The 26,948-nt window shown below is 35.8% G+C and overlaps 1 protein-coding gene across 1 annotated transcript in view; it reads right to left on the reverse strand.

The window, feature by feature from the left end:
* The window catches only part of DNAH5 (dynein axonemal heavy chain 5), a 127,811-nt gene that overhangs the window by 58,351 nt on the left and 42,512 nt on the right, over positions 1 to 26,948 (reverse strand). The window contains 23 exon segments of the mRNA XM_077788575.1: positions 3,033 to 3,274; positions 5,609 to 5,755; positions 7,347 to 7,500; positions 8,180 to 8,287; positions 9,003 to 9,137; positions 9,808 to 9,926; positions 9,929 to 10,004; positions 10,637 to 10,927; positions 12,000 to 12,155; positions 13,700 to 13,845; positions 13,848 to 13,923; positions 14,698 to 14,909; positions 15,925 to 16,086; positions 16,734 to 16,896; positions 17,549 to 17,702; positions 18,498 to 18,697; positions 19,151 to 19,390; positions 20,824 to 21,026; positions 21,029 to 21,074; positions 21,987 to 22,051; positions 22,751 to 22,967; positions 24,157 to 24,392; positions 26,701 to 26,905. Coding sequence (XP_077644701.1) covers positions 3,033 to 3,274; positions 5,609 to 5,755; positions 7,347 to 7,500; positions 8,180 to 8,287; positions 9,003 to 9,137; positions 9,808 to 9,926; positions 9,929 to 10,004; positions 10,637 to 10,927; positions 12,000 to 12,155; positions 13,700 to 13,845; positions 13,848 to 13,923; positions 14,698 to 14,909; positions 15,925 to 16,086; positions 16,734 to 16,896; positions 17,549 to 17,702; positions 18,498 to 18,697; positions 19,151 to 19,390; positions 20,824 to 21,026; positions 21,029 to 21,074; positions 21,987 to 22,051; positions 22,751 to 22,967; positions 24,157 to 24,392; positions 26,701 to 26,905 — 3,753 coding nt within the window.

The raw sequence follows: 26,948 nt of genomic DNA on the forward strand, positions 1-26,948 counted from the left end.
CCTCAATTTTATAGCAAATTTTATAAGGAGGAAAGGAAGGGCAGTTGGAAAGGTTACTTCATGGTGAATTGAACATAATTTTGCTTATGTAATCCAAAAGTTGAAAAAAAAAAGTTTCTTTAGTCTGTTTCTACCACTGAAATATACTAAAACCATAAGGTTATGGATTAAGGAAAACTAGTTTCATACAACTCTTCAACACAACTAAATTTAGCCTGCATCTCATTTGTGAGGAGGTAAACCATGAGTGACAATGCAAATTAAAATGCTTTTCTTTCTGCTGTTTTTGCAGCTGAATCTTTAGCACAATCTTTAACATCCAAGGAGTGGTTGTCTGCAAACAATGCAAGGAGGCAGAGCTGGGAGAACCTAAGATCAGTAGGCCCTATACAGAGTTGAAAGCACAGAAAGGAATAACACAAGTGAAATCTCAGGGGAGCCACTGTCCTAGATTCAAAATTTACACTTTCCCGAGTATCCATATTAATTTAAAAAATTAAAAAAAAATAAAAATAAAACTTGGCAGTAACATACTTGTATTTACTGCATGTATTTGCGTTGGTAAAACTGAAGTTTTGCCAGCCAATTTTTTAGGAAACTTGTTAAACACTTTTTCCATAATAGGACTACAAATATTTTGGGCATGGCAAAGAAACTCATCAAATGAATTAGTGATGATTCTCAAGTGTTGCAGAGACCTGTGACTGAATAAAAATTTCCATGTGATTTAATATCATTCTAAATGGAAAAAGTTTCAGATACTACTAGAAAAACATAGTATCAGCCCTCTGCAGCAACCCTCAGTTCCTCTCAAGCAGCAAACCTCCAAGTGTGCAACGAGTCAACAAGACACAGGTGTTTCCAAGACAGGAAGGAATACCTGACAACAATCCCATTTCTTTTCCTCCTAATGGGTTAAGGCTAAGCAGGATTCTGGTGCCTTGCCTAATGGGTCTTGCTGCTCCTCACCTATTTTCCAGGCATTGTACCTGACTGGCCATTTCAGATCCACAGGTGGCAACGAAATCTTGTGACCGTTGCTAGAAATTACAAGTTTACAGTCTTCCTCACCTTGGTAATTTATGCTCACCAAAACGCATCCCCTGGCTTCACTTTTCCCAGAGGAGCTCCACTGCCTCCAGTCCCAGAGAGAGGCACCAGGCACTGCCTAGCACTTGGGGCTTGGACTACAGCATACTGTCTCAATTTCTTTCTGGGCTGAAACCTCTATTTTGCTAAGGACAGTGGTTCTAAGCAGTGCCACAAGCCAATTTTCCTCTGTTGCCAGACAAATCAGGGATTTAGGGGCAAGGAATCTGCTTATAAACAGCAAGCTATATAAAACTTACAAGCATGAGAACCTTTGCAGGTTAAAGAAATAAGAAGTCTGATAATAACAGAGTAATCACTACAAAAGGCTGACGCCTGAAAGTTAATGTCAGGTCAGCTGTATTTTCATAGGATTAGGTAAACATTAACTAGGTGAGGATTTGTTGCATTTTCCACTGGTATCCTATTTTATTTAGAAAACTAAATGACTGAATGAGACTGTAAGACATTAATCTCTAAAAAAACTTGTTCATGTGATACATTCTAGAAAGGAGGACAGTAAAATTTAGTCTGTTAGCTCATAGTAACTATAGATTTTTATCCTTTTGAGCCTGAAAAACAGGGAAGCAAACACACTACAAACTCCTGGATGGTGTTCCAATTTCATAAACAGGAAATAATTCCCATCTTTAAATTAAAGTTTAAATCCCATATAAAGGAATTTAATTTGGAATTATAGTGAAATATACTTGGGCTTCAGGGTAAGGTAATTAAGTAATTATCTGTATGATCACAGCAATAACTATATTAACCATGCAGGAGAAAGTTTTCATTATTGCTATTCAGGAGACAGACCACATTCATCAAAGCAAAATAATGTTAACCAAAGGTTCTCAACAATATGGCCTAGACAAGAAGAAATGCAGAGAAAAAAAAAATTAAAGTATTAAAAAGTATTAATTCTGAGTAGTGTACTTCATTGATAAATTTCTAAGGAAATATAGGGCTTAATCAACTGAGAAACCAACTTTTTTTAACTGCTACTGTCTCTATTGCTGTCTTAGAAGAAAAGAAAACTGGAAGAAAATGATGAAAGCTTTGTTGAAATATATTACTATGGAACATTGGTAGATTCTTGGGAACTCTCATGTTGCATCTTTACCAAGATTTTTACTACATGAAAAAAAAAGCACTGTGCTCAAGTCTCAGAATTTGTCATTCACTATATTGTTACAAGCATTCTGTCAAAATTAGGATTTATTTTTACTGGGTTTTGGAAGATGAAAGATGACATATAAAAGGAAAAAAAGTACTTTATAAATGACTTTGATATATTTCAATATGTTATATGGTGGTTTTTGACTCCAAAACACGCCTGAAACATGTTCTGTTTTTCTGAATTATTCACTCCATGCCAGAGATACAGTTACTACTGCCTGGTTCTTCAGATACTTTGCTTCTAGGCATGTTAACAGATAACCAAGTAACAACATCTATTTAAAAATTACATGTTTTGATGCTGCATTGACTTTATTTCTAGATCTACATCCCAACTGCAATACATTTTAAGAAACATCAAGAGAATGTCTATTTTCTTGAGGATTTCAAGTTCCCTGAATCAGCTTTACTCTTTTTTTCTCCTTGATCTGAAGCTGTACTATGGGCTACCAAGCAGTTAGTGTTTCAAAAACTGAGTTGTCCTTCAGTTGCATAAAACACTTTTAATTACAAATTTGTCCCAAAGTAAAATTGCCATATTCTTAAAAGTGTAATATATTAACTACGTTCCTTTAAAAATTATTCACTCTTGTATAAACTACCAGGAACATTGCTATTTTAAGTACTGACCTAGAAGTTCATAAAGAGAAAAAGGGATTTCATAGCAAAAGGCACAAAAATAGGTCCTACAGTAATAAGAGTGAAGTGTTGAAGAAATAACCAGTAAAACTTTCAATGCATTTCCAGACACTTAGCTGTTCTACCTCAAGGATAGGACTCCAGGTGAGAACTTATGAGCTCATGAACACCATCCCATTTCTTGAAACTGTTGCTGGAGAAGCATTATCAATATTATGAGGCTCAAAGACTATTTTGCAATTTGGTGCCATAGGTATCCGATCACTGTTTGCTAGTGTTAGAGTCCTGTTGTCATCCAGGACAGAATTAAGGTTCTCAATCCAAATAGCATCAACTGGACCATCAAGAACTATCCAGATATGGTGACCTATAATGCAACATAACAGACAAAAAGACCTATAGATGAAGTGTTAGTTTCTTTCAAGGACCAGATTTCTTACTTCTGAAAACAAATTTTTAGCTAATTCTGAATTCATGCACACAGCTACCATCTCAGCTTTTAATACAACTACCATTTCCACCACTCAGTTTCAGTTGGGTACTTCATTTTGTCACCTATTCATAATAATTATCCATTCTTCAGTATATAAATTGCCATTAGCATAAGTCACCAGTTTTTAATACTCTGAAAATGTTTTATGGATTCAGTTTTCAAGACAGTAATAAATTAGGTTTATTTCAAGTTACATGAAACAACATAAAGAAGATAACGACTACAGATATATTTGAACACCATTCATTTGTTTTCAATGAGTTTTATAAATGTAGAGAAATTAAATGAAAGGAAAACTTGAAAAATCACTCTTTCAAAGAGCATGCACACTGTCGTAAGTAAAAGATGCCCATTAGGGGATGATTCTTGTCATTTGTTCTGTCCCTAAACTTGACCCATCTTCCTTTTAAGTTTTTCCATTGCTTTCCATTTACTAGTAGAAACGTATTTTAAAGCCTGCCTCTGTTTCCTAGGAGAGTCTCGGTCTGTTTTGCTTGCCTTGCTTGGGTACAGAACAACAGACCCTGGCTGGAAAGAGACCCCACCTTGTCTCCTGGCTGCCCACCCCTTAGGGAGCAGATTGCCCCACTGTGCATTGCTAGACATCTCTTTAGCCAGAGAGTGTCTTTCTGCCTTCAGAGTCAGTGTTTATTATGAAGGCCTAGGTGGCTTGGAGCTTTGCTAGCATTGTACCAAGGAGATATGGAACAGATGATAAACTTTTTATATGAGGGTTTTTATAGCTACAGTTCAGGCATCTCAAGCATGAGATAGTCTGGAGTCTGACTCATAAAGAGATATTACAGAACTCTTACAGAATAAATCTGAGGAAGTTATATGAGTGTGCTAATATATATTTCATCTTGAAGGAAAAGATAAAAAAATCAATAGTTACATGTTACATTCTCAAGGGTGTTATATTTCTAGATTTGAAACACACCTACCAAAATTAAATTGAAAGGCATTTTCTATTTTAAAAGTATCTAGTTCTGAAGACTAAGAATTTTTGTATGAAATTAGTGCAACTAGTGTTAGGATTTTCTTTTATTTTTTTCTTCTGAGGCATAATTATAAGATTGCATACTAATTTTCAGACAAAAAAAGGAAGAAACCATCTAGAATCAACCTATCAAGGTCACTCATTTAGTTAAAATAGCAGTCTAAGAATATATGTCAGCATAATTTTAGGCAGATATTGGCTGCCTAAACAGAATTATATAGTGCCATTTGAGATGGATTATGTATGACACAACTGATAAGATTTATTTCCTTTTAATATGGCATCTGGAGAACAGGTAGAAATCCTGACAGCATCAAAATATTTATGCAACCACTACTGGGGCAACTGACTTTTATCTTCCACTTTCCTTCCACATGAGGGCCTAATATACAAAAGAGAGAATTCAGTAAATGCAGTGAAGTAGTATTTCTTAGACTACACTGTTTGAACACAAAGAATTTAGAATAGAGACTGTAAAAGGGAGAGAAGTTCTTCCAGCAATTTTCCAATGCTTCCATGTAAGAAAAAAAAAATATGTTATTGTGCTTTATAAAGTTTTCCCAAAGCCTTTTCTTTTCTCAGGCTTTTTCTTGTTTTATTTTGAATGGAAGCCTTTTTCATTATACATGTATTCAGTCTGGCTGACCTGGAGTTCCTTTCCCCATAGCAGCCCTAAATAGTGTTGTGCTCTGCATTGGTGGCTGGAAAGGTGTTGATAACACACCAGAGTTTTGGGTACTGATGAGCATCACTGGCACAGCAACAGCTCCCTCTCAATATTCCCCACATCAAGGGGTTGGGGGTGAGCAAGATCTTGGGAGGGAACACAACCAGGTCAGCTGACCCAAAATATCCAAAAGGATGTTTCATGCCATATGACATCTATTCAGATATAAAAGCTAAGGAAAGGAGGAGAGTGGAGCTTCTGTTGTTTACAATGTTTGCATTCTGGAGCAAACTCTATGTGTGCTGAAGCTCGACTTCCTGGGAAGTGGCTGAACTTTGCTTGCTGATAGGAAGTTGAGAACAATTGGTTTTTTTCTCTTTGCTTGTGCTTATGCAAATTTTTTGCTTTTCCTTTAGTAAACTGCCTTATCTCAATCTATGAGTTGTTTTCCATTTATCTTCTCTACCCTGCCCATCTGGGCAAAGGAGTTGTAGTGCAACTTCATGGGCACCTGGAGACAAGTCAAGGTCAACCACAATACCTTTCTTTGCTCTTAAAGTTTTTCTCCAACGCGCTGAAAATATTCCATCTGTCCAAACATTTGTTGCCACATCAAGGTGTCCAAACATTTGGAGAGCAGTTATAGCTTTAGGATTCATTCTCATTTCACAATGTAGCTGTCCACAATCTATGAAGCCAGACCATCAGTTAGTTTTTACATTTCTTTTCAGCAGTAAAAGAACTTAGACAAACTTAAACTCATTACACCCAAATGTATGCTTCAATATGCATTCATGATTATAAGAACTTGTGTATTTACTTGAAAAACTTCTCTTGCTATACAAAATTCATTAACAGGAAAAAAAAAGTAAAATGAAGTTCTGAAACTTTTGAATATTCAATTCACATTTCATAGCTTTATGGGGAAAAGAAAAGCAGCAAGATGAAATTTATTCAAGGTTTAGTTTAATATTTTGAAGGCTTATCAAACAGTAGAACTTTAAAACATTTGGTTTGGATGCACATTTTTAAAACCCAATGAATAATACCAGACAGATGATTGATTATTTTATCCTTCTGTGCACTTGCCCACATCTTAGAACAGGCAAAATATACAATATTGGCATATCCTTGTGAATTCTCTTAGACAGACAAATTCTATCTAGGCATACCATGACCATATAACCTTTATTTTTTATCTCATTAGCAACAGCTTAAAAATTACTATGTTGGACATCTTTTAAAAAACCCAATATTCAAATGTAACCAGGAGCCAATAATAAGATATTGAAAGAAAGAGCTGAAAAAAAACTTATTTTAAAATAACTTTGTTATCATCAGATTTCACTAAAATGTAAGATGGAAGCCTGACAGATCAGTTTAACATTCCATGAGGTTGTGTGAGAAGATCAGCCTTGAAAAAAGTAGTGAGATGACTTTATCTTGGTAGTAGTTCACATCTCAATGCTAGAAAAAAAATATGGGAAAACTGTTCAATGCAACTTTGTTCTTTCTGCTTTTTTTCCTAAATGGAACAGTCATTTCCACTGCAATGTAAAGTTTACAGTGTTTCTTAAGCACAGCTCATTACTGCATGTATGAGACTATTTTTGAACTATTTTTTACAGAAATTATTTACTTCTGGAAAATCATATAAGCAACTTGTGAAATGGGGTAACACAAGCTTACCTCAAAAGAGATGTTTTTCTCCCCAAGCTATGGCCTTTAATTTTAATAAGATCAAGCAGATATTCTTCAACTAATATTTTTGTTTAGAAATGCAGATGACAAAAAAAAAAAAAAACATATAGAGTCTTCAAGCCCCCAGCAAGGACACAAAGTTAATAACTTTGAAGACTTTTTCACTGTCTAAACCAGGAATTTATGGTTATAAAACCAGTTATTTTACATTGCAAAGCCCCTGTCTTATGCATTGTGTGATTAGCAAAAGGTTCCAGCATTACTTTAGCAAAACCCAGGAGATTATTTAATCACTTGTCTGTGCTGCCTACCTAGACTGTATTCCTCTTTCTTAATCCATCTAGAATAAGAATTTCTTATAAAAGTATGATAATATGTAAAGAAGGATATGAAACATACAGTTTTGAACATCAGACATTTTTAAGCTACTGGAATAATTAGTATCTGAACATACAAACTCATTCTTCCAGTAATATATTCTCAGAGTGAAGCAACTGTTTTCTGAGAACAAACAATGGGGCTTAAAGTTTACAGTGTAACAGTTCAGTAACAGTTTACAATATAAAGTACTAACATACCTGTCATTGCTTTCATTAAGGTGTGGATGCAGGTAGTTTCTCCTGCACCACTAGGTCCTAGTGTCATCAATCAATGCCTTACTTTCTGGGTTTCAAAAAGCTGGATAACTTTCAGTTTCCAAGGAGGATGACAAACAAGGCCAGATTCCTTCATCTAAGAGACAGTGACATGAAACCAAATTACCATTATTTTAGAGCACAAAATGTATTTTGATGCCTTTAGATATCGATAGATAAATAGAGATAGATATAGATATGTCATCAACAGATTACTATACTCTTTGTAAAGGCTTTTTGTATATTAAAAAAAAAACTGTTGGAAAAAGGAGATATATTTGGCATTCAAATACACATTCAGAAAAATAAAGTAAATCAGCCTCTATATACATATAATCCATGTACTTATAATCTATCTGTTAGATATATCTATAATGTATCTATAATATATATACACATTGTATTCTTAAGATGGCCCTACTGAATGGGAAATTAAACAAAAGAGATGTAATTTTAAGTAAAACTTTTCTCAAATTAATATTCTAATTGCCAGGACTTTAGATAAATATTAAATCCTGGGTCACATAACGTAAGGTCATATACATGCATTTTTCAAATTCAGTAACTATGACTCAAGAAAACCACAGGACACTATAATCCCAATTCATTGACCTCCTGAAGAATAAGCTTAGTAATACTATGCCAGTGGTAAAGATTTATGGAAAAGCTTAAATAGTAAAATAGAATATTGCCAGCCAGACTTCACAAGAAGTATTTTCTTAGATGTCACCTCATGACAGTTATACCAGAGCACCATAAATCATGAGAAATATCACCTGTTTATCAATGGCTACTTCAAGTTCAGGATAGCCTGCTTTATCAAGCTGGATATCTGGAAACAGATCTTCAATTAAACTCAGAAATAAGGGTTTGTCTTCATCAATCTAGAGAAAATCAGGTAAAACAAAAATCCACACAGATTAAAACCTATTCTGTTTATTTTATCAACTTTAGAAAGAACAATCCCTAAGTGCTGAAGACCTAAAGAAATTCTTGAGAACATAAGGAACCACCTATAATAATCCTCTAGGTGCTAAACATTAGAAGGACACAGCAGAAAGACATGATACTATTTGTCAAAATAAACCACTAACATGAAGACTGAATTTCTTATAGTAGATTTTAGCAATAGCATTTAGAAAATTGTCTATTTTATTTGGTGTAAAAAAAAAGATGATGTATCACAGAAACAGAAGAGGGTTGTTAGCTATTTAGACAGGTGAAATGGTACTCATTACTACAAATAACAGATTCTTTAAAGAATTACTAAATACTTAAGCACAAAGTTTCTAAAGAAGTTTCTTCATAGATGTCTATTTTGTTGCTGTCTTCTAAAGATAGCAGGGAAAATATGCAAAAAATAATTCTGAACAGTTCAAGGTTAAACCCAGGTAGAAACTTAAGCAACAGAAAGCTCACTCCCTCCTCACTACCACACAGGGTACTATGAGAAATTCATCTCCATCCCAGCCAAAATGTTCCACTCAGAGAATGAAACATTTCCAAGCTAGATTCAGTGTAAAGGTCACATACAATCTTCTAGTGATCACATAGCTCCAAAGTGCAGTTTAAATTATTTATCAGGTCCTCAGAACTTACCAGTTTAGACAGGTTCATATCTCTCAGAACATGCATGACAATGGTAGATTCAGTATCTGTGGGATTTGCTCTTGTTGCTGCTCCCAGTGTACGCAGCACAGACAACATATTCTGCAAGCCAAAATCATAATGCACCTAGAAGATATGTGAAGTTTGGGAAGATTTCCCCCAAGTTAATAGGGATGAAAGAGTTCTTATTTATATTTAAGACATGGATGGATATGTAGGAGAAGTGGTACATGTGTTTCAACTGCCTCCAAACATCCGTTAACTATTTTTTGGTTGTATGACTACGGGCTACTTCACTGTCCAAATCTGCTACCATCTATTAAAACTAAGGTGTGACAGAAAAAAAAAAAATTAATCATAAGTCATTGAATCAAGACAGGGTTCCCAAGGACTATTGAGAAATACTTTATCAGAATTATTTTGAATTCTCTGTGGCCCTTGGAAGCTGAGAAATATCTGTACAAGCACAGGCAGCACAAACCAAATGCCTCTTAAACCACTCTGTAAGACCAACAAAGGCTACAATAAAGCCTTTATTTGTCTCAGCCACCGCTATTCATTAAAACTAAATCTTGATAATAAGCAGTGTTCTGCATGAAAGCCCCATCCTTTCACCAACAACCTGCAGCAGGAGTTAATCCTCCAGGATAGCAGAGGGCTGCATTACTAAAGGGCAAGTGTCTCTTAGTTTACTTAGTGAACATGAACCTTTCCTTATTCTTCACACAAATATTTTGTGACTTCACAGATAGTTTTTCCCTAAAATAATCAGGTTGCATCATATGAATATAATCACCTGCTTGGACAGCTGTTCTTCACACAGCTTGTACAGTGTAAAGAATTTCCTTGCCAACATAACATTAGCAATGAAACCACAACTAGCCAATTTAACTTATGATCTGACGATCATAGCCACTGAACCATCATAGCCACTGAACGGAAATTGGTCTTCAATTTTTCAGGAAGTTCTTGCCACCCAGCATATCCTGGATTCTGGAAAGGAAAAACAGGTGTTGAAGTTGAGTGTACCTTGCACAAACAGAAGAATCAGCAAAGGAATATGCCATCTTGGTAGGTAAAAATAATTTGTTGGCTTTAAGTCACATGTCAAAATTAATTCCCATGCAAACTTACCACCATATCTCTACAGAATTTTTGCCTCTATTATAACAATGAGATATGAAAAATGTCCCACCTAAGCATTTCTAATCTGAATTTTTTTAGGTCCTATTTCTACTAGCTACTCCTACCTATATCTCTATAGCAATTTTTCTGTAATTGTAGCATAAGTCATACTTTGGGAGCCAGAATTTGCCATATAGAAGCAATCTGAAATTGAGATAACTTGTATTTATGGTGCTGCCTGCATTTGTTAGTTGCATGTGCTTGACATTATTGAAACAAGATCCTGTAAACTGTGTTTGTGGCAATGCTCAATGTTCTCAAACTATCAGTGAATCAGTTCTAAGAACTGAATGACATATGAGTTAGCAAGTACCATGTTAGACCTGATTATTGTACAATCATCACTGTCATTTGGATATATTCCAATATTTTTATATGTTGTTGTATTGTTGATTCCAGAACTGCAGAGTACTTAAGATGAGGCCACCTAGGCTAAGTACCATGGAACAACCATTTTCTCTATCTAGTTTGTTATATTGTGCTTTATGCACCCCAGAAAATAATTGACTGGCCAACAGCTTACCTTTGGTACACATCTTACCTTTGAAGAACCTTCCAAGTCCTCAGAAATTCATCTGGTCTGAACAGTTGAAGACCACTACATATTTTCCAAGGCACCTTTCCGTATCTTTCACAGTTTCAGTTTTTCCGGTTCCTGCAGGTCCCACAGGTGCTCCACCCATGTTCATGCCCAAAGCTTGAGCCAAAGTGATGTAACATCTAAAAGGCAACTATCAATAGATTTCTATACAGTGCTAGAGGAACTTGCACAAGGTCTGATTTAAGGAGAAAAGGGAAGTGCTGAAATTATATTCCACTAATTAAAATTTAGATCAGTAAGGACAAAACCCTTTCACTTAGTCTCTGATGCAGGGAATATTAAGGTTCATTTCATCATACATAAAGTGAGAGAACAGATAATCCTCAATTATCAGCAATCTGTAAGATCACAAGAAGGGAAGAAAGCAGATACAGAAATGCTGCCTAATCTTAGTTTTAATAGCTTGAATACCGAGTTATTTTATCTGGAGTAGCTTTGAAACACATTATTCCATGGAGTACAATAATGAAAGATGTCTAACCTTTTCTTTCTCATCCATCTTTGAAATTTGATCACACAGTGCATCCCATTTTCATAAATGAACCATCTATGCATAATTCAGGAAAACACCAGCTAATAATTATATATCAAGACTAGCTCTAGAATTTTTTGTATGGAATAGTTAAAAAAATAGACTACAACCAACCAAACAATGCCTTTATTTTGCCAATGATAGATTATAAAACATTCTTTGTGCTATTTGAGTTAGACAGGTATATGTCTATGATAATAGGATTGCAATTCTTTCAACATCCTTTTAGATCAAAGATCTCCAAACTACTGCAGCTGAATAAAAAATGCTTTTCCTGTCTGTTCTTTCTTTTACTTTACCTGTCTGTTCTTTCTTAGCTCTTTTCATTAGCTTGTCTGTAAACACCTACTTTTGTCTTATATCTCTACATATTTTATCTGTTGGATATATCAGATCCTCAGGTATGTTGGCTTCATGTACATAAGAATGCAAGTCACTTACATCATGAAAGTAGAGACCAGTGCAAGTATGTGGGAGAAGATTATTCACATTATATGGCACAGAAACAAAAATATTCAAGCATTCCATATCAAAGTACTGACTTTGACAAGGCTGTGAAGAATAAACTCTGTAGAGATCAATGTTGCATCCAACAGGAATGACAAAATTGCTCTTGTAAAAGCTGAGGTTTTGCAACAAAGATTAAAGGAATAAAATTAGTCTTTTTCACCTGTCTTGGCCTGTCAGTACAGCCCAAGAATTCATTCTGGTATGTAAAGCTCACATCAGTGACCTTAACCACCATTTTATCAGAATCTTCATTAAAATAAAATCTAAATTGTTTCAGCCACTCAAAGTCCATAGGGGTCTTGATATGCATGCAGCACTAAGAAGAGAGGGAAGACAAGCTGTGGCATTCATTGTTAACATTTACTTTCAAATTTATATTGTACCATCTAAGTACTAGATTCAAAGGTAGCACTGCAAACATAGTGAAATATAGTGGATAGTGGTGAATCTATCTGGATTTTTACCACAAAAATTGCTAATGTATTATTGTTCAATCACGTACTTAGGCGAGGAACTTCAGGTTTTAGATGAGTGTGTCAAAATTCTAAATACAAATTAACACTCCATAAGCCTCAAACAAGAGTCATTTCAGTGTAACCTTAAAATTGCCATCCCTTTTAGTCCTCTCTGCCACTTTAGTTTTGCATGAGTCAGAAGTATATAATGTGATATTTGTAACTGCTATGAGAATTGTATGAAACCACATGCATATTGGGAAAAAAGATATTTCCTGCAGTGTCATGGTGCTGATACTATGTAAGGAATTCGACAGAACTGAGAATAAGTCACAGTTGCTCTATTGAATATTAAAACAGGATTTTAAAAAATCATTTAATTTGTATCTAAAAATTACACTTTACATAAAATTATTATACTAGAAATAATGTCACTATAGGACACGAGAAAGCACAACACAAGCCACTGCAATGGCATGGTAAAAAAGAAAAAGGTTTATTTTCTGACTCCAACTTTTATACTTTTCCAAAGGTGACAGTGGATTGGAGAGTGAATGGGCCACCTCTCCAAAGACATTGGACAAACCACCAGTACATCAACTTCCTCCACCCCCACGAAATAATGCAAAACAATATGTTGTTTATAGAAAATGTGTGTGAAAGTTTTCTAACAGAATGTAACCTCAGAAAGCTTTAGAAAATCTTAAGAATCAGGGTGACAAAACAAATTATTCTACAATTAAAAGATAAATGCTGCCTATTAATAATGGGCCAAAAGTCAATAATTTTTTACTTGGACAGCTTAATTTCAGAATCAGGTCCGGGACTTCCTATAGGTAAAAGGGTATGTTAGCTTTAGTGTTATCAAGATAAATGCTTTCATTTTCCTTATTTTAGCATCCTGTGTCAGCATGAGAAGGTGTAAAGTGAATAAAGAAATCCCTGGGTAGTAATTAGGTATGCTATTGAAAGTAGAACAGAGAGAATACCAGCTTCAACCTTTTTCCTGTACTATAACTCTATATTAATTATATTTACTTGCAGAAATTCATTATGCAGTTCAGAAAAGGGAAAATTACTTGCAACAAAATGTATGAGGAAAAAGAAGTCCCTAACTGATCATGCTACAGAGGCATTATTAACTTTAGTGGACCAACATCAAACATGACAAAATTCTGCTATTGCTTGGGGAGAGGAAAAACCACTGAATTACTTAAAAGGAAATTAAGACTGGTTGAAGCAGCACCAGCACTTTTATTCCAGGACACATAATCATTACAGTAATGAAAATAAATGTTTATCTTATGAGGCCAGAGATCGTAGGTATCATAATATTTTCTTATCAATTCACATTATATTATGTGAAAAACCCCTCGTAATTCATTGTTAGTTTTTTAATACTTACAAGACCATCAAAAATGTCCCTCTGATCCACATGAATAGTGATTAATGTCTCATATTTAACTCACTCAAATGGACTAAGGTCTTTTGTTGTCATATCTATCAACATGTTCAGAAGTTCCAGGAAAATCTGGTTTGTCTTATGCATAACTTTTTATCCTGCTTGGCAAGAGTCAAAGCTTCTTCTGAGTCTCTTGTCCAAATCATTTGGATCTCCAATAACCCAACCTTAGGAAACACAGAAGTATATGCTTCATAATTGTTTCTCTTTCACCTAAAATGTACATTCACAGACACAGAAAAATTAAAGCAATTTTTCTCCTATTATTTGTATATAATTACTTTCTATGCATTCATACAGAGGTTATGTTTTGTGTGTCCCAACTGCATTCATAAACACAGTTAAACCTGTACTTCAGTCTTGTAGATACTGCCTACAGTGCATTGCTTATACAACTGCTCAATATAATTTACAGTATATATAAAAATACTATATGCAACAAATATACTTTATATAAATAATAACTAGGCAGTGAATAATTAGTGCTTCAATTTGAAATATTTTTATAGTAATTCAGAAAGCCTTCATTCCATTTATAACAACATTCCTGATCACAAGTGAAGCTTCTACTAAAAAATAATTTTCCCTCAACACTATGATCAGTCTCAAGTCTTTAGCAATACATAGCATCCTGAATATATGAACAAACATACAATTTTACTGCTTTTCCTCCAGTAGTCAAGTATTAAGCTTGTAAAGAAATAGTGTTAATTTCATTACATTAATTTATTGAATTCAGCATCCTTTTTAAACAGGAACTTAAGGGTAAGTTATTTTGGCTTCAGCTATGTGAAGCTGAAACTTAAAAGACTGAGATAGTTCAAATAAAATTAGATGCTAGTTCTGTGTTTAACACTGGCTGCAACTTTGAATGCAAAGACAGGAAAAAAGCTTGATACATATATGAGAATAATTCTTCATTTGTTTAACAATGATATTACCTGGGCTGGATAAGTAGAAAGAAATGCAATAATCTCAAAACTTGTTTCCTGGATGTCCATAGCTGCTTGGCGAATAACTTGATGCAGGGATAGCTGGGATTCCTTCAACAGAAAGCTGAGCCAAACTTCCACATAACCTTCAGCCATTACAGGTCTAGTCAGCTCTACAGTCTCACCCTCTCGTGAACTGAATGACAATATACGATCATTATCTAATAAAAGAAAAAATATCTTGTGTTTTTAGATACATTATTTATCTTTACAATACCTCGTATTTTCCTGCAATCACTCCATTACTCTGATTTAAGTAACTAATAAATTTTATCAACTCGTTCAATGAAATGTAAAGACTATTAAATCATTATTTTGCTATGCAGAAAGGCTTTAAACAAAACACTGCCATGAACAAGGAGACAAAACCTAATATATTGACAATTCCTGAATCTCACTGAAGTTTCAATGGCAATCCTGTCCCATGTGCTCTAGAATGACCCTGTTTGAGCAGGTAGGCAGGAGCAGTCTACTCACTGTGGTCCCTTCGAACCTGGCCTATTTTGTGATTCTGTAACATCCACTTTCCAGCCACAATAAAGGAAGCCTTGCCCCATTATTGGTGGGTTAGCAGCCCAACAGAATTTGCAGCCTTAGAATCAAAACTAATGAAAGGATAAAAGTTAAGAAACATGGAATATCCGAGGAATTTCAAAAGCATGGGGAGGGAATTATTTTCTAAGAAAATGCATACATAAGGAGAAAATGTTGCTATCTGTTCTTGTAAAAGTTATAAGAAAAGTGTTTTTCAACACTGTGTGTGAAGGTATAGTAAGGGTAGGTCAGAAACAGGAGAGACAGTATATACACTTTTTCTTAAAATCAAAACATGAATGGAAAAATACAAATACAGGCAATGTAAATATACAAATAATCTCATAAAGACTAAAAAGCTTATTTGAGAGAAAACCACAGAAAAAAGTTCAGTACATGGATGGATTTTTCTGAAATTTAAGCACTGGTGTAAATTTTTGTTTTGCTATTCTACATTAAGTTTTACTACATCATAAATGAGGATATTAAAAAATCTTAAATGAAGAAAGCCTACTCAGCATCAAATAGTTACTGAATAAAGTAAAACAGCTGAATGCCTTATGCAACCGAGTAGCTCTCTAATTTAGCAAGTATCAGACATTGTTAATGTGAAGGACTGCAACATTGAGGTGTGGGCAGTACATACCCTTTCATGGAACCTGACATTTTTAATGTTGTCAAACACATTCAGCAAATGTGCCTGGATATTGTGAGAGCTGGATGCCTGGCCAAGAATTTCTAAGAGAGCAGGATCTGACACAAAGAAGAATCGTGGAAACAGCAGGCACTTTTTCTCCAGGTACCAGTATTTTTTAAAAATTGGTAGAGAAACCAGGAGGGAGAAGATGGTAAGTGATATGGGTTAATTTATACATCCTCTACCCTTTAAAAGTGGTATTTCTCCCAATTTATTATACAATTTTTAGCTGAAGCAATGACAATTTTTATCCATCATACAGTCATGTTAAACATCTGCTTTAAAGCTACTGTTTTAGCATCAGAAATCATTTTATGGAAATCTTTTATTTGCTGTAATCTAAACACCAGTAAAAAGAAAATAAACTAAATTGAAATAAAATATTTCTACATTGAGTCTTTTACTTGCTATTTATATCTCTCAAGCCAAAGGTCTCCCAGGTCTATGAAAGGTATGAATGGGAGACAGAAATCTAGGCTGCCTTCTGGATTTAAACTAGGCTGAAACCAGGTTTGGTTTCAACAGAGACAATGAGTGACACCTTAGCCACAAATCGAATACTTATCCATGAGTTAGTTTCTTTGGAGATGTTGCATTACCCTGCTAACTTGTTTGCTCAGTTCAACTGCATTCATAGTAGAATAAGAACATGATAGTTTCAAAGTTCATGGGATGTACTTGAACAATTGCTTTTTCCCTGGTTACATAATGCACAACCATCTGACTGAGAACATGGTCTCATGGTAATCTTACCCTGTGAGTGATTTCTGACAGATTTCAAGCTGTTCCAGTAAATGTGGCAATAACTGTCCCATTATCTCATCTCCAACACGGCACTGAACAACATTGGGTGTTTCATGAGCTTGGGCCATGATCCTCACCCAGGATTTATCAATGTTAGAGAAACGCTTTGCTTCCTGTTGAAACATGACAGTGAATATAGAATGAAAGAAAGGGAGGAAGGAAAAGAGAAGAGGGAAAAGGCACCTGCTTGCAGAACCAGCACCCAGCAATCTCAACAGTAATCAACTCACTAGTAATCATGTCTTTTAGAAATACTTCAGCTTAGACACAATTATTTCTGCTTACACAATAGAGCTTATTTTATACTTGGCTGTCAAGCCTACTATGTACATTCTCTTACATTTCTAGAGAAAAAGACAGAAAACTCATTATATTTGAATTGAAGCTTCCAATCTGAAGAATTTTTTTTTCTAAAACTAAAGTTCATCTTTAATTTGAAAAACCATGCAGAAAGTTTAAGATAAGGATTCTTAGATACTACTATGCTAGTAATAAGTATTACTACACAAGGCTACTACTAGGCACAATGTTTTAATACATATTAGCTAACAGCTTTACAATCTAGAAATCAAAAGATCAAACAGATCATATGATGTTATTATTCTTTCTCACACACTGGCACTGCTCATCTAATTTCCTAGCAACACCAGTTTTGTTAAATATTAAAGAAAGTAAATTTATGTTACTGTATCAATTATGACATCACAGTTAAGTTTTATTCTTAAAACGTTGATAAGCAAGCTGAAAAAAGGCATGTCTAGAAACTTTTGGAAGCTGTCTTGCTATATCATCACCAATAAAAAGAGCTTCTAACTAAATCCACAAGTTCTGCACAGTCAGCCAGTTCTCAATTATATACGTTGTGTTGGAAAGATAGTGCACCCATTTCTGAATCTCTGTCTTGAATGGTGTATTGTATCTACAATGGAAAAAAAAAAAAAAGAGGCATTTCTTTATTTCAAGAAGAAAACAAGACTCTTGAAAAGCAGCATATGTCACAGGATGAGGACCAATTTTTATGTTTAAAATTTTTCAAGTGAAAATATATAAACTTAATTCAGCTTGTTGGCAGCTCTAAATCCAATCAGTTCCACCTTGCTGCTGTGTACACAAGGTGTATAGCACAGCTCTGATCCAACAGAAAAGGGATGGGAGCACGACTTCAATTTCACTCCAAGGTAAAGGGACTACTCAACATCTTGAAAGCTGTAAACTCACAGAGTTCCCGAACTCTCCTAAACTCCTGCTTTTGAGCATCTGCCTGATGATCAGGTTCTGTGTTCCTTATTTATCTGTGTCTTTTGGCATGTGAAACCAGATAAACTGAAGTTCACTCTAATTGGGACTTTCAGCACCTTTGCCACGAGGCAATGACGTATCGCAGGGGCAGAGTAGCAGTGCCTGTCACGCCCATAGCATGCCTGCCATAGCCAGGCGGTGTTCTCTCTTATGTCCCCACTTTCTTGCATCAATGAAAACTTTTCAGCTGTTTATTCAAAAAATCAGAGCTGCAGCAACATGCTTTCAAAATAACTTATTGAGGGGATAAACGAGATACAGTAAGAACAAGCCCATGAACAAGGACAAGCAAGCTCTTAGGTTTTATCTAGATGTTTCTTTACCTTCTTATCTGTGATAGATTTGTTCACTAAAACAAAGTCTTTTGCTAATATTTTTACCTCTCCCTCCATTCCCTCCCTCCCTTTCCTGTTACCTGTTATTCATGAGAGAACCAAAAATCATCAAGCTGTCCTCCAGTGCAGCAATAGTTTCTGATGTGCTGTCACCTCTTAAAAGAAGCTCCCCACGAGTTTTAAAGTTTGCAAAGACAAACATCTTGTTATCCCATTCAGCTATCACTTGTTTTGACTTACGCTTGATGTCTCTCTCCTTCACAGGACTTATGCAGATATCCTTTTAAATAAAGAGGCTGTCAAAACAAGATTTGAATCCTTCAAATCCCTGGTATACTAATCTAGCTCTTATTTCCTTTAACACTAAGTAACATTAGGCTCAGGAGCAAGTATTTAGTGGAAAGGTCTACAGATATACAAACACCATAGCTAATAATCTGTATACCACATCACAATTTAATCAACCCTGGGGGGAATAAAATAATGACATAGTGAATACTTTTCATAAGTTTAATGTAACAAAGCAAGGTACCCTCACAAATGGCATGACTTAAAAAAAAATAAGTTGACACCACAATATATTTGTGTCATAATTTTACAAAAATCTGAAGTGATAGTCCATTTCTCTGTTCTTTTTACAGGAATGTTCTGATTTCCTTCTTGCTACTGATACTCCTATACTATACAAGCAGATTGTTGGTTTCACATTTCTATATTTCTTCCTTCACAATACCTCTATTTCCTCTTTATGTCTTAGTAATGGAGCTTCCATTATATTCCTCAGTTTGAATGTTTCACTCTCCACATCAAATCTGTGTTCACTGAGATCCATAATCTGGTTCCAGTGCCAAGGTATCATTGCTTTACTTGACATGTTCTCAAGCAATGGGCAACACTCACTGAAGTCCTCTGTGGTCTTCAGTAGGTCAAGAAAAGGCTGCCATTCCTTTACAGCACAAGGGAGTTTATGGCACTTGTGGGAATAACACCCTCCAGCACGGTGTGGGTGGATGGAGGCAGAGATCTCTGAAGTTTGCTCTTGGGGAAAGGGGTTTATTGGGGGTGCAGGAAGGTCCTGCCTCGTGCTCCCAGGTGTAGCACATGGCTGGGCCTGAGAGGGTGGGGGAGGGGAGAGACAAAAGGAGGGTTTAGGAGAGGGGAAGCCCCAGGAGGGGAGGAAGTTCCAAGACGGGGGAAGAGGTTCCAAGAGGGCGCGTGGCCCCTCGGAGCCCCTTTATCAGGGGCTCCTAGGTGGGTTGGGATAAGGCATGGGCCAATGGGGTTACAGGCACTAATGTTTTAGGGGGAGGGTACAAAGATGTGGGATGAGCCATACATCTTTTGGGGGGTGGGATGGAATAGCCCATTTCACCCCTAGACTCATCCGAGGGCAGGAGTGTCATCCAGCTGGCTGGGAGAACTGTTCTCATCCTGGCTGTATTATTTATGAGCAATCATATCTATCTATCATCTGCAAAAGGCACCAACATGGAGATAAAGCAAGCTTTTTCAAAGAGTTTAAAATATTCCTTCTTTAAAATCACATGATATGGTTTTAACAGCAGAGCACATACGTTCCAAATTCAGTTTACCTTTAATTTGGAGTTTCTCTACATGCTTCTCCCTGTGAGAAAATATTTTTCCAGTTTCTTTCAATAACTGATATCTAGGTAGGCACCTACAGCTTCCCCTTAAGGAGTGTAGCTGCATAATTCTAATAATTCTGTGCAAGAGATCTTCAAAATCAGTTGAAATGTTCTAATCTCAATTTCATCTTGTGGTGAGACTGATGATATGCATTGCTCTGAGCTCTAGGAAAAAACTCCTTCCCAAGGTTTACTTCTTTATTTTTTTTTTGATTCCTGGTTTGATGAAACATTCAGCTTCTATGTATACAATATAACCCATTCTGTAGAAAAACTATTCATCAATTCACTAACTTGCCTTTGACATCTAGCAAAAAAAAAAATCTCTCATGAACAAAAATACTACAATAAAACTTGAAACTTTCCTTCATGGACAAAGTAAATTACAATTTTAACATATTATTTTAAAAGGTAGACAAGAATCTGTCTAAGGAGTAATAATGCTCAGCATTTAGAATCTAAATTTTTCTTGATTTTTATTACACTGCTAATGGATACATTTTTCAATTTAAATTTATGTTTTTCATGCCTCACTAAATAAATACATACTCATATATGCTTATTGGTATATATACACCAATATTTTATATATATATTGTTATATATATATATATATATATATATATATATATATATATATATATGTGGAGTTGCGCTATTTGTATGTTTTACAATGAGGGGTGGGAGCGCGGCATATATATATATACACCATATATAACCAATTATAATCATAATCAAGTACTTTAGGCAGCTTTAACACACCATCAGTTTCTTACCTGTTCTGAAATTCCATAAGTTCACTGTTAATTTTTTCAATGTCTAATTCCAGCCAAAGAATATCATAGTAGCCACTGATTGAATCAATGACACTGTTATATAGATTATAGAGATTTTGCAACAGATTCAGCTGCTTCTTTATTTCAAGCAGGTGAGAACATCAAGTAACTGGCAAACCAAAAAGTCTCCACCTGTACAGGTAATGCATTTCTGAAAGAGATTAACACATCGATTCTGAGAAAGAAAAAGAAAAACATTAAACAAAATAGCTAAATAATAATAAATAAATTAAAAGTTAATACAAACTACTAAATATTCAAGATCCAAAATTATTATTAAAGCTGAATTAGACTAAAATCTAGGAAAGAATAGAAAGCTACAGAGAAAGTAACTGCTTACTCTGACAACAGTTTTGTCAACAATTTTCTTGAGAAAAGTAACTTTTAGCTAGCTTGGAGGCACATCTCTAGAAGCTGACAGGAAAACCATTTACTTCATGTGGCACAGTGACAGAACAATAAATGCTAAGACTGCCTTTGAAAAAGGTGAAGTATAACACACAAAGAAATAGAAAGGTGGATACAGCAAATTCTACCTCTCCAAGTATGCTGTACAAATCTTATTGACTGTTGAAGAAAGAATTACTACCATTAAAGCAGAAAAGAAAAACATAATTTAATTGTCAATTGCAATATAACTCAGAGAACATAGTAGGAAGTAAAATGAATAGCAGTATGGGAAAAGCAGAAACATTAAATTTGTTATTGTAGGAAATAGATATTAATAATGCTACAAAGAGAGATGTCAACCAAAAAAAAAAAAAAAAAAAAAAAACAGTAAAGAACAAATAGTCTATAGCCAAATACATTAAACTTGTGGGAAGACTCTCATCAGAATATTGTATCTAGCAATCATTACTCATTATCTATGCAGCCTTTCTGTTAACTCCTAAAAAAAAATGGATTTTAACAGAATTCCTTGCAAATGCATAGAAAAATTCCAACATAGCTTTCACTAAGAAAAAACAGGCTTTGCCAAATCAGTAACCCTGTCTATCGATGAAAGTTCATTCAACTACTGAGATTCCTTCTCAGAGCCTTTATGTGTTAGCTCACTTGTACTAAGTTATGTTAGAATTAACAGCACCTGGAATATAGTAAGCATGTAATTGGCTTCCTGAGGTGTTAAACCAAGCACCATTCTAAAATGAAAAAAAAAAAAATCAATAAATCAATTTAGAGGGTGAGAATAACCACAACTTATTTCTAATCAGCATTTTCCAAATGCTAACCTCAAACAATTTTGCAGCCTCCAGATCCCCTCCACAGATCAGATATCAACTGAACCAAAGGATGACAGTTAATCTACTAAACACTATTTTAAATGGATTTTTTAAATTCAAATAAGACAACTAATTGTATTTTTAATGCAGAAACTTTCAATTACACTGCAAAAGCTATGAAGTCATAGCTCATTTTTTGAGTAAAAGTCAGCATTACTTAAAAGATGATGCAAGATTAGTTCACCTTCATTCATTCGAATGAAAAAGAATGTGAGAGCTTAAGTCCCTTGTACATATATCAGAAAGAAAGAATAGTTTTCTGATGCTAACATAATTTATCATTAATCCTAGTCTTCGCATTTGTTCCTGATAAATAGATGCTTTCCAAAAACCTTAAACATCTCAATTCTTAATTTTTAGGAACTGATTACCAGCGTTACTTTCATCAGCCATATACAAAACATTAAACAAACCTGCCCTGAACTGAAACCCAAACACCATCTTAACAAGAATAAACCTATTCAACAGTCAGGGCCCGTCCCATCAATTAGTCAAATCCAAAAACCTTCCCATGTTCCCATCTCTCCTTAAGAATTTCTCTAATAGAATAAAATAGAAACACATGCCTGATCATAATCTGAGTAGAACTGTGAACAGTCTTCAGTAAAAGTCTTCACAGCACTAATAAGCTCTCCTCTGAAGTTCGGGTGCAAAGCAACAACCTCATCCTGCACTTCATTTGCACGGATTAGCAATTTTTCCCAAGTGTAGTGCAACATGTTCACCTTCTCTGTCTCTTCCTTGGCAACAAGTAGATCATATTTGCTCAACATAGCATAAGATTCCTGCCAGAAATTTGGATCAAGATACATAAAAGGGTATCTTCAATTAACTTTATAAACATATATGGAAAACATGTATTTAAAATGGTAACATTTAACATTTTTTCAGAACAGAGAATGATTTGTTAGAAAAAAAAATTCTGTTCTTCTTGCATAGCCATTATCAAAATTGGGCAAACCAATACCAACCTGGAAGAAACATCTGCATTTTTTTCTCAGAGCATTGATATCAGCTTACATCACCAACATATGAACAGTCTACATAGTGAAAACCCTTAGTGATTTTTCACTAAAACACAAATTATATTGACTTTCTATAAATTAGCACAGGGTAGGGTAGCAATAAACCTGTGGCAATTTCATTTGAAAATTTTTTAATGAAGTGGAATTATTTCCATTCATACTTTCCAATTTGATCAAATTGTAGCCAAATTGCAAAAATGGAAACATAACTGTCTACTGCAACACTGTGGAAAGTATGCCAACCTCCCTTTCTGAACTGAAGAATCACTTCTTGTACCTCGGGACTCAAGGCTCCTGCTTGCAGAATTGGAAATTTATAATGAAACTATGGGCAATCAGGAATCATGAACATGTCTTAGGAAGAAGAATTCTACTGAAAAATCAAAGGTGCATTTTGCCATATTATAGCATTCTTAAATAAATACTCTGTTCGGGACTGCAGAGAAACAGTTACCATCTGTTTTTAAGCCTGCCATTTGTCATATGTTCAATAAATGCATTCTATCACATTAACTTTTTTTTAGGAAGTCATCTGTTTTTGTTTATTTTCATTTATACAGCTGATAAAAGCAATCAATCTCGTGTAGTCTGCTTAATATTAGCTTTTTACTCCTCTTAAGGCTTAGCTAAAAAAAAAATTAGGAATCTCATTTCTTTTCGAACACAGACTTCTTCCACAAAGTATGAAAAGATTTCTTGCATTAAATACCTGTATTCTCATCTTCCTCTTACCTACAACACTCAATTTCTACACTGTTCACTAAACCTCACCTCAGCAAGTTTACATTTGCCCAAATCAGAATTTCACACAAAAATGTTTACAGAAACACAACAGGTCTGTCACTCAACATTCAACACATATTAAATCATACATTTTCAAAGTTCACTGTTAACCTTTAAGCCAGAAAATAACTTCTTTCTTGAAACATGCAACATTCCTACTAGGTACCTCAATGGGGCCAATACGGGAGTCAATAGAGATCTGTAGTTCTCCGATCTCTTTTAAAGCTGACATGGCTATTCTGATGTCATCTTGGTCTGTGATGCTGAGATTTAATTTCTTGCCAGTTTCCTCTATAAAAGTCAAAATAGCTTCCATCTGTGTTCTGTACTTCTTATTGCAATGATACCCCAGCAAAGTCATCAAGGCTTTAGTTTCTGATCTAAGTGCTAGCTTCAGATCAACTAAAAATATTAAACAACAAATAGATATTAGACATTGCAGATATTTGTTAAGATGCACTTTCAATCTTTTTAATTACATTTGATCTCTTCAGTGGCAGTTCAGGTTTTTCGATCTAACCCTTCACATATAGAGATGATGAAATCACATGGGCACCTTGAAGGGGTTTATAAAATTGCTTGCAATTCACAATTGCTTTCCACCTGTTCTCCTCAGAATTTACCATCTTTTCTACTGGAAAGATCATCTAAAAACATTGAACAATTAATAAATATTAGAGATCATATATATTTTTTTTAGAATGTGCCTACTGGAAAGATGAAGTTGGTCTCCATACTTGTCATCTTGCTTATTTACCATTATACAAACTTCTGTCCTATATATCACTAATGAATTTATTCATATTCTCATCTAAAACATTTTCCAAAATTAATCTTAAAAAAAAATAACATGAGGAGGAAATTAGGAGTCTAATTATGAAAGCTGAAGAAACAAAGTTTGATCATAGCGTTGGTGGAATTGTTAGATAGAAAGGGGTTCAGCCGTCTCACTGCATGCAATTGGGCAAGGAGAAAAGTAACAAACTTATCATCTTACTCCCATGAAATATGTACCCCTGGGAATCAGTGACAGAAGGATGGGCAAACATCTACCATCCAACTCATAAGCGAGCAGGCATATCCAGGTGAGGCAATAAACTCCAGATGAGCCTTACAGATATTCTTGTGTTAGTGTTTTCTTTGCAGCATTTACAGCCAGAACAGCAAACAGCCCTTCTCTCTCACTTTCTCCTTTCCATTTTAATCTAGCTTACTGACATGGTTTCACACTGGCACAATGCCAGTGCCCCCATGAAAATGTGGTCCCTCCATTGAATGCTGTGAAGTGGAATCTAGAACAGAGCAAAGCAGGCCCAAGCTTAATAACAGGGAAAAAAACTTTATTAAGCTACTACTACAAAAGAAAAAAAAGAAAGGAAAAAAAGGAAAAAAAAACACACAAAGATCAAATGAAAACCTTGCAAAGCATTCCTCCCCCCACCACCCAACTCCAACAAACCACAGTGAGACACAATCTGGACCCCAATCAGGTTTCCACCCTCCAAACAATCGATACTCAGGCCTTCGAGGGAACAGAGTCTCTCCTGTGCCACAGACCCCCCAAGAAAACACAGCTCCACATCCTGTGTTTCCATGTCACACATGGCACCACCCGGAGAAAAGTTTGCCATGGTGACCCTTCTCCTTTCCATGCACAGTGCTCTCACCACCAAATGCATGGATGGACGGACTGCTTTTAGGATTTTTCCTTTCAAGGATGCCCTGCCAAGAGGGGAGAGAACAATAGTTCAGTTTTTCATTGTTTGGCACCACAGTCCCCCCCATTTTCCATTTCCCCTGGGGCCGAGGGTTCAAGAACAGAGATCTTCTTCTCTTCTCTTTCCTTTCCAGGACAGGGGGATGCCACCACAAACCCCCTAACCTTTTCTCCGTTCACTCCACTTTTGTCTTTTCCCAGCTGAAGCAGGTCTCTTGACTCACTAGTATCCTCCCAAAACACAGTCTCTCTTGAACGAGAAGATTGGTTCAGTTTGTGGCCAACATGGAAAAGTCCAGCCAAAAGCCACTCCTTGTCCCCCTCCCATCTAGAATTCCTCCTTCTAACATCCCAGGGTCCAAGGTGTCCCTCTTCCTCTCTTTCAAACCGAGGAGGGGAAAGAAAAATCACAAGCTTTCATTTCTCAAGGAAGGGTTAAAAGTCCGAACTCCCAGGGATGGCTCGATGCCCGGACATCCACCAACTCCCACGCACTGGGCACCTTGCAGCTCCCCTTGTTCCTCCTTCCTCGCAGTGGAATTGCTGACAGAACTGCCGCTGTCTCTTTCTCTCTCTCTCTTGGGAGAGAAACTCTGGGGGGGGGGAGAATGGAGACATTCCAGATTTTCTCCACCCTTCCATCTGCAGGGGCCAGCCCGGTTCCAGTCCTTCCACCACCCTTGGGACCTACCTTCGTCAGGCCATGGGGGCTTCCCCTCCCCCACTCAACTCGTTACTGAGCAGGGGAGAGCCCGCACTGCTCGCTGACCGGAACCAAAGAGAGCGAGTTCCCCTGGGAATTCTGCTTTTAACCCCTCTGTGTTCTCAGAGGCGTGTCCACCTTCAATTGGTCAATATCCAAATTGACCTCTTCCTTCCGGAAAAAATTCTCTTTCCGTGTCAAACCACGACACTTACCATCCAAAACTGCCCCACCTCTCCTTCCTACTGGAGTCAGAAAGTACATGTCTCTGGAGAGAAGCTGAACTCTACCAGTGTACAGTGCAATAGTTCTCATGCAGACATATTCAGGCTCAGAATTAATTTTCAGGTCCAGGCCTTGGAAGTGCAGAATTTCAGATTCAAACTCATAGAGTAATGGGTTTCCCAACATGAATTTATCAATGGTTTCCTCCTTGTCTCTCTGCCATATATGGTGGTAACAACTAAACCTCTCCAAAGCTGTAACAACTTCCTGAAAGACATTTACAAGTTCAAAGGAAGATTCTCAGCATCATGTA

The sequence above is a fragment of the Lonchura striata genome, chromosome 1 (assembly GCF_046129695.1).
Source record: "Lonchura striata isolate bLonStr1 chromosome 1, bLonStr1.mat, whole genome shotgun sequence".
Classification (NCBI taxonomy): Eukaryota; Metazoa; Chordata; class Aves; order Passeriformes; family Estrildidae; genus Lonchura; species Lonchura striata.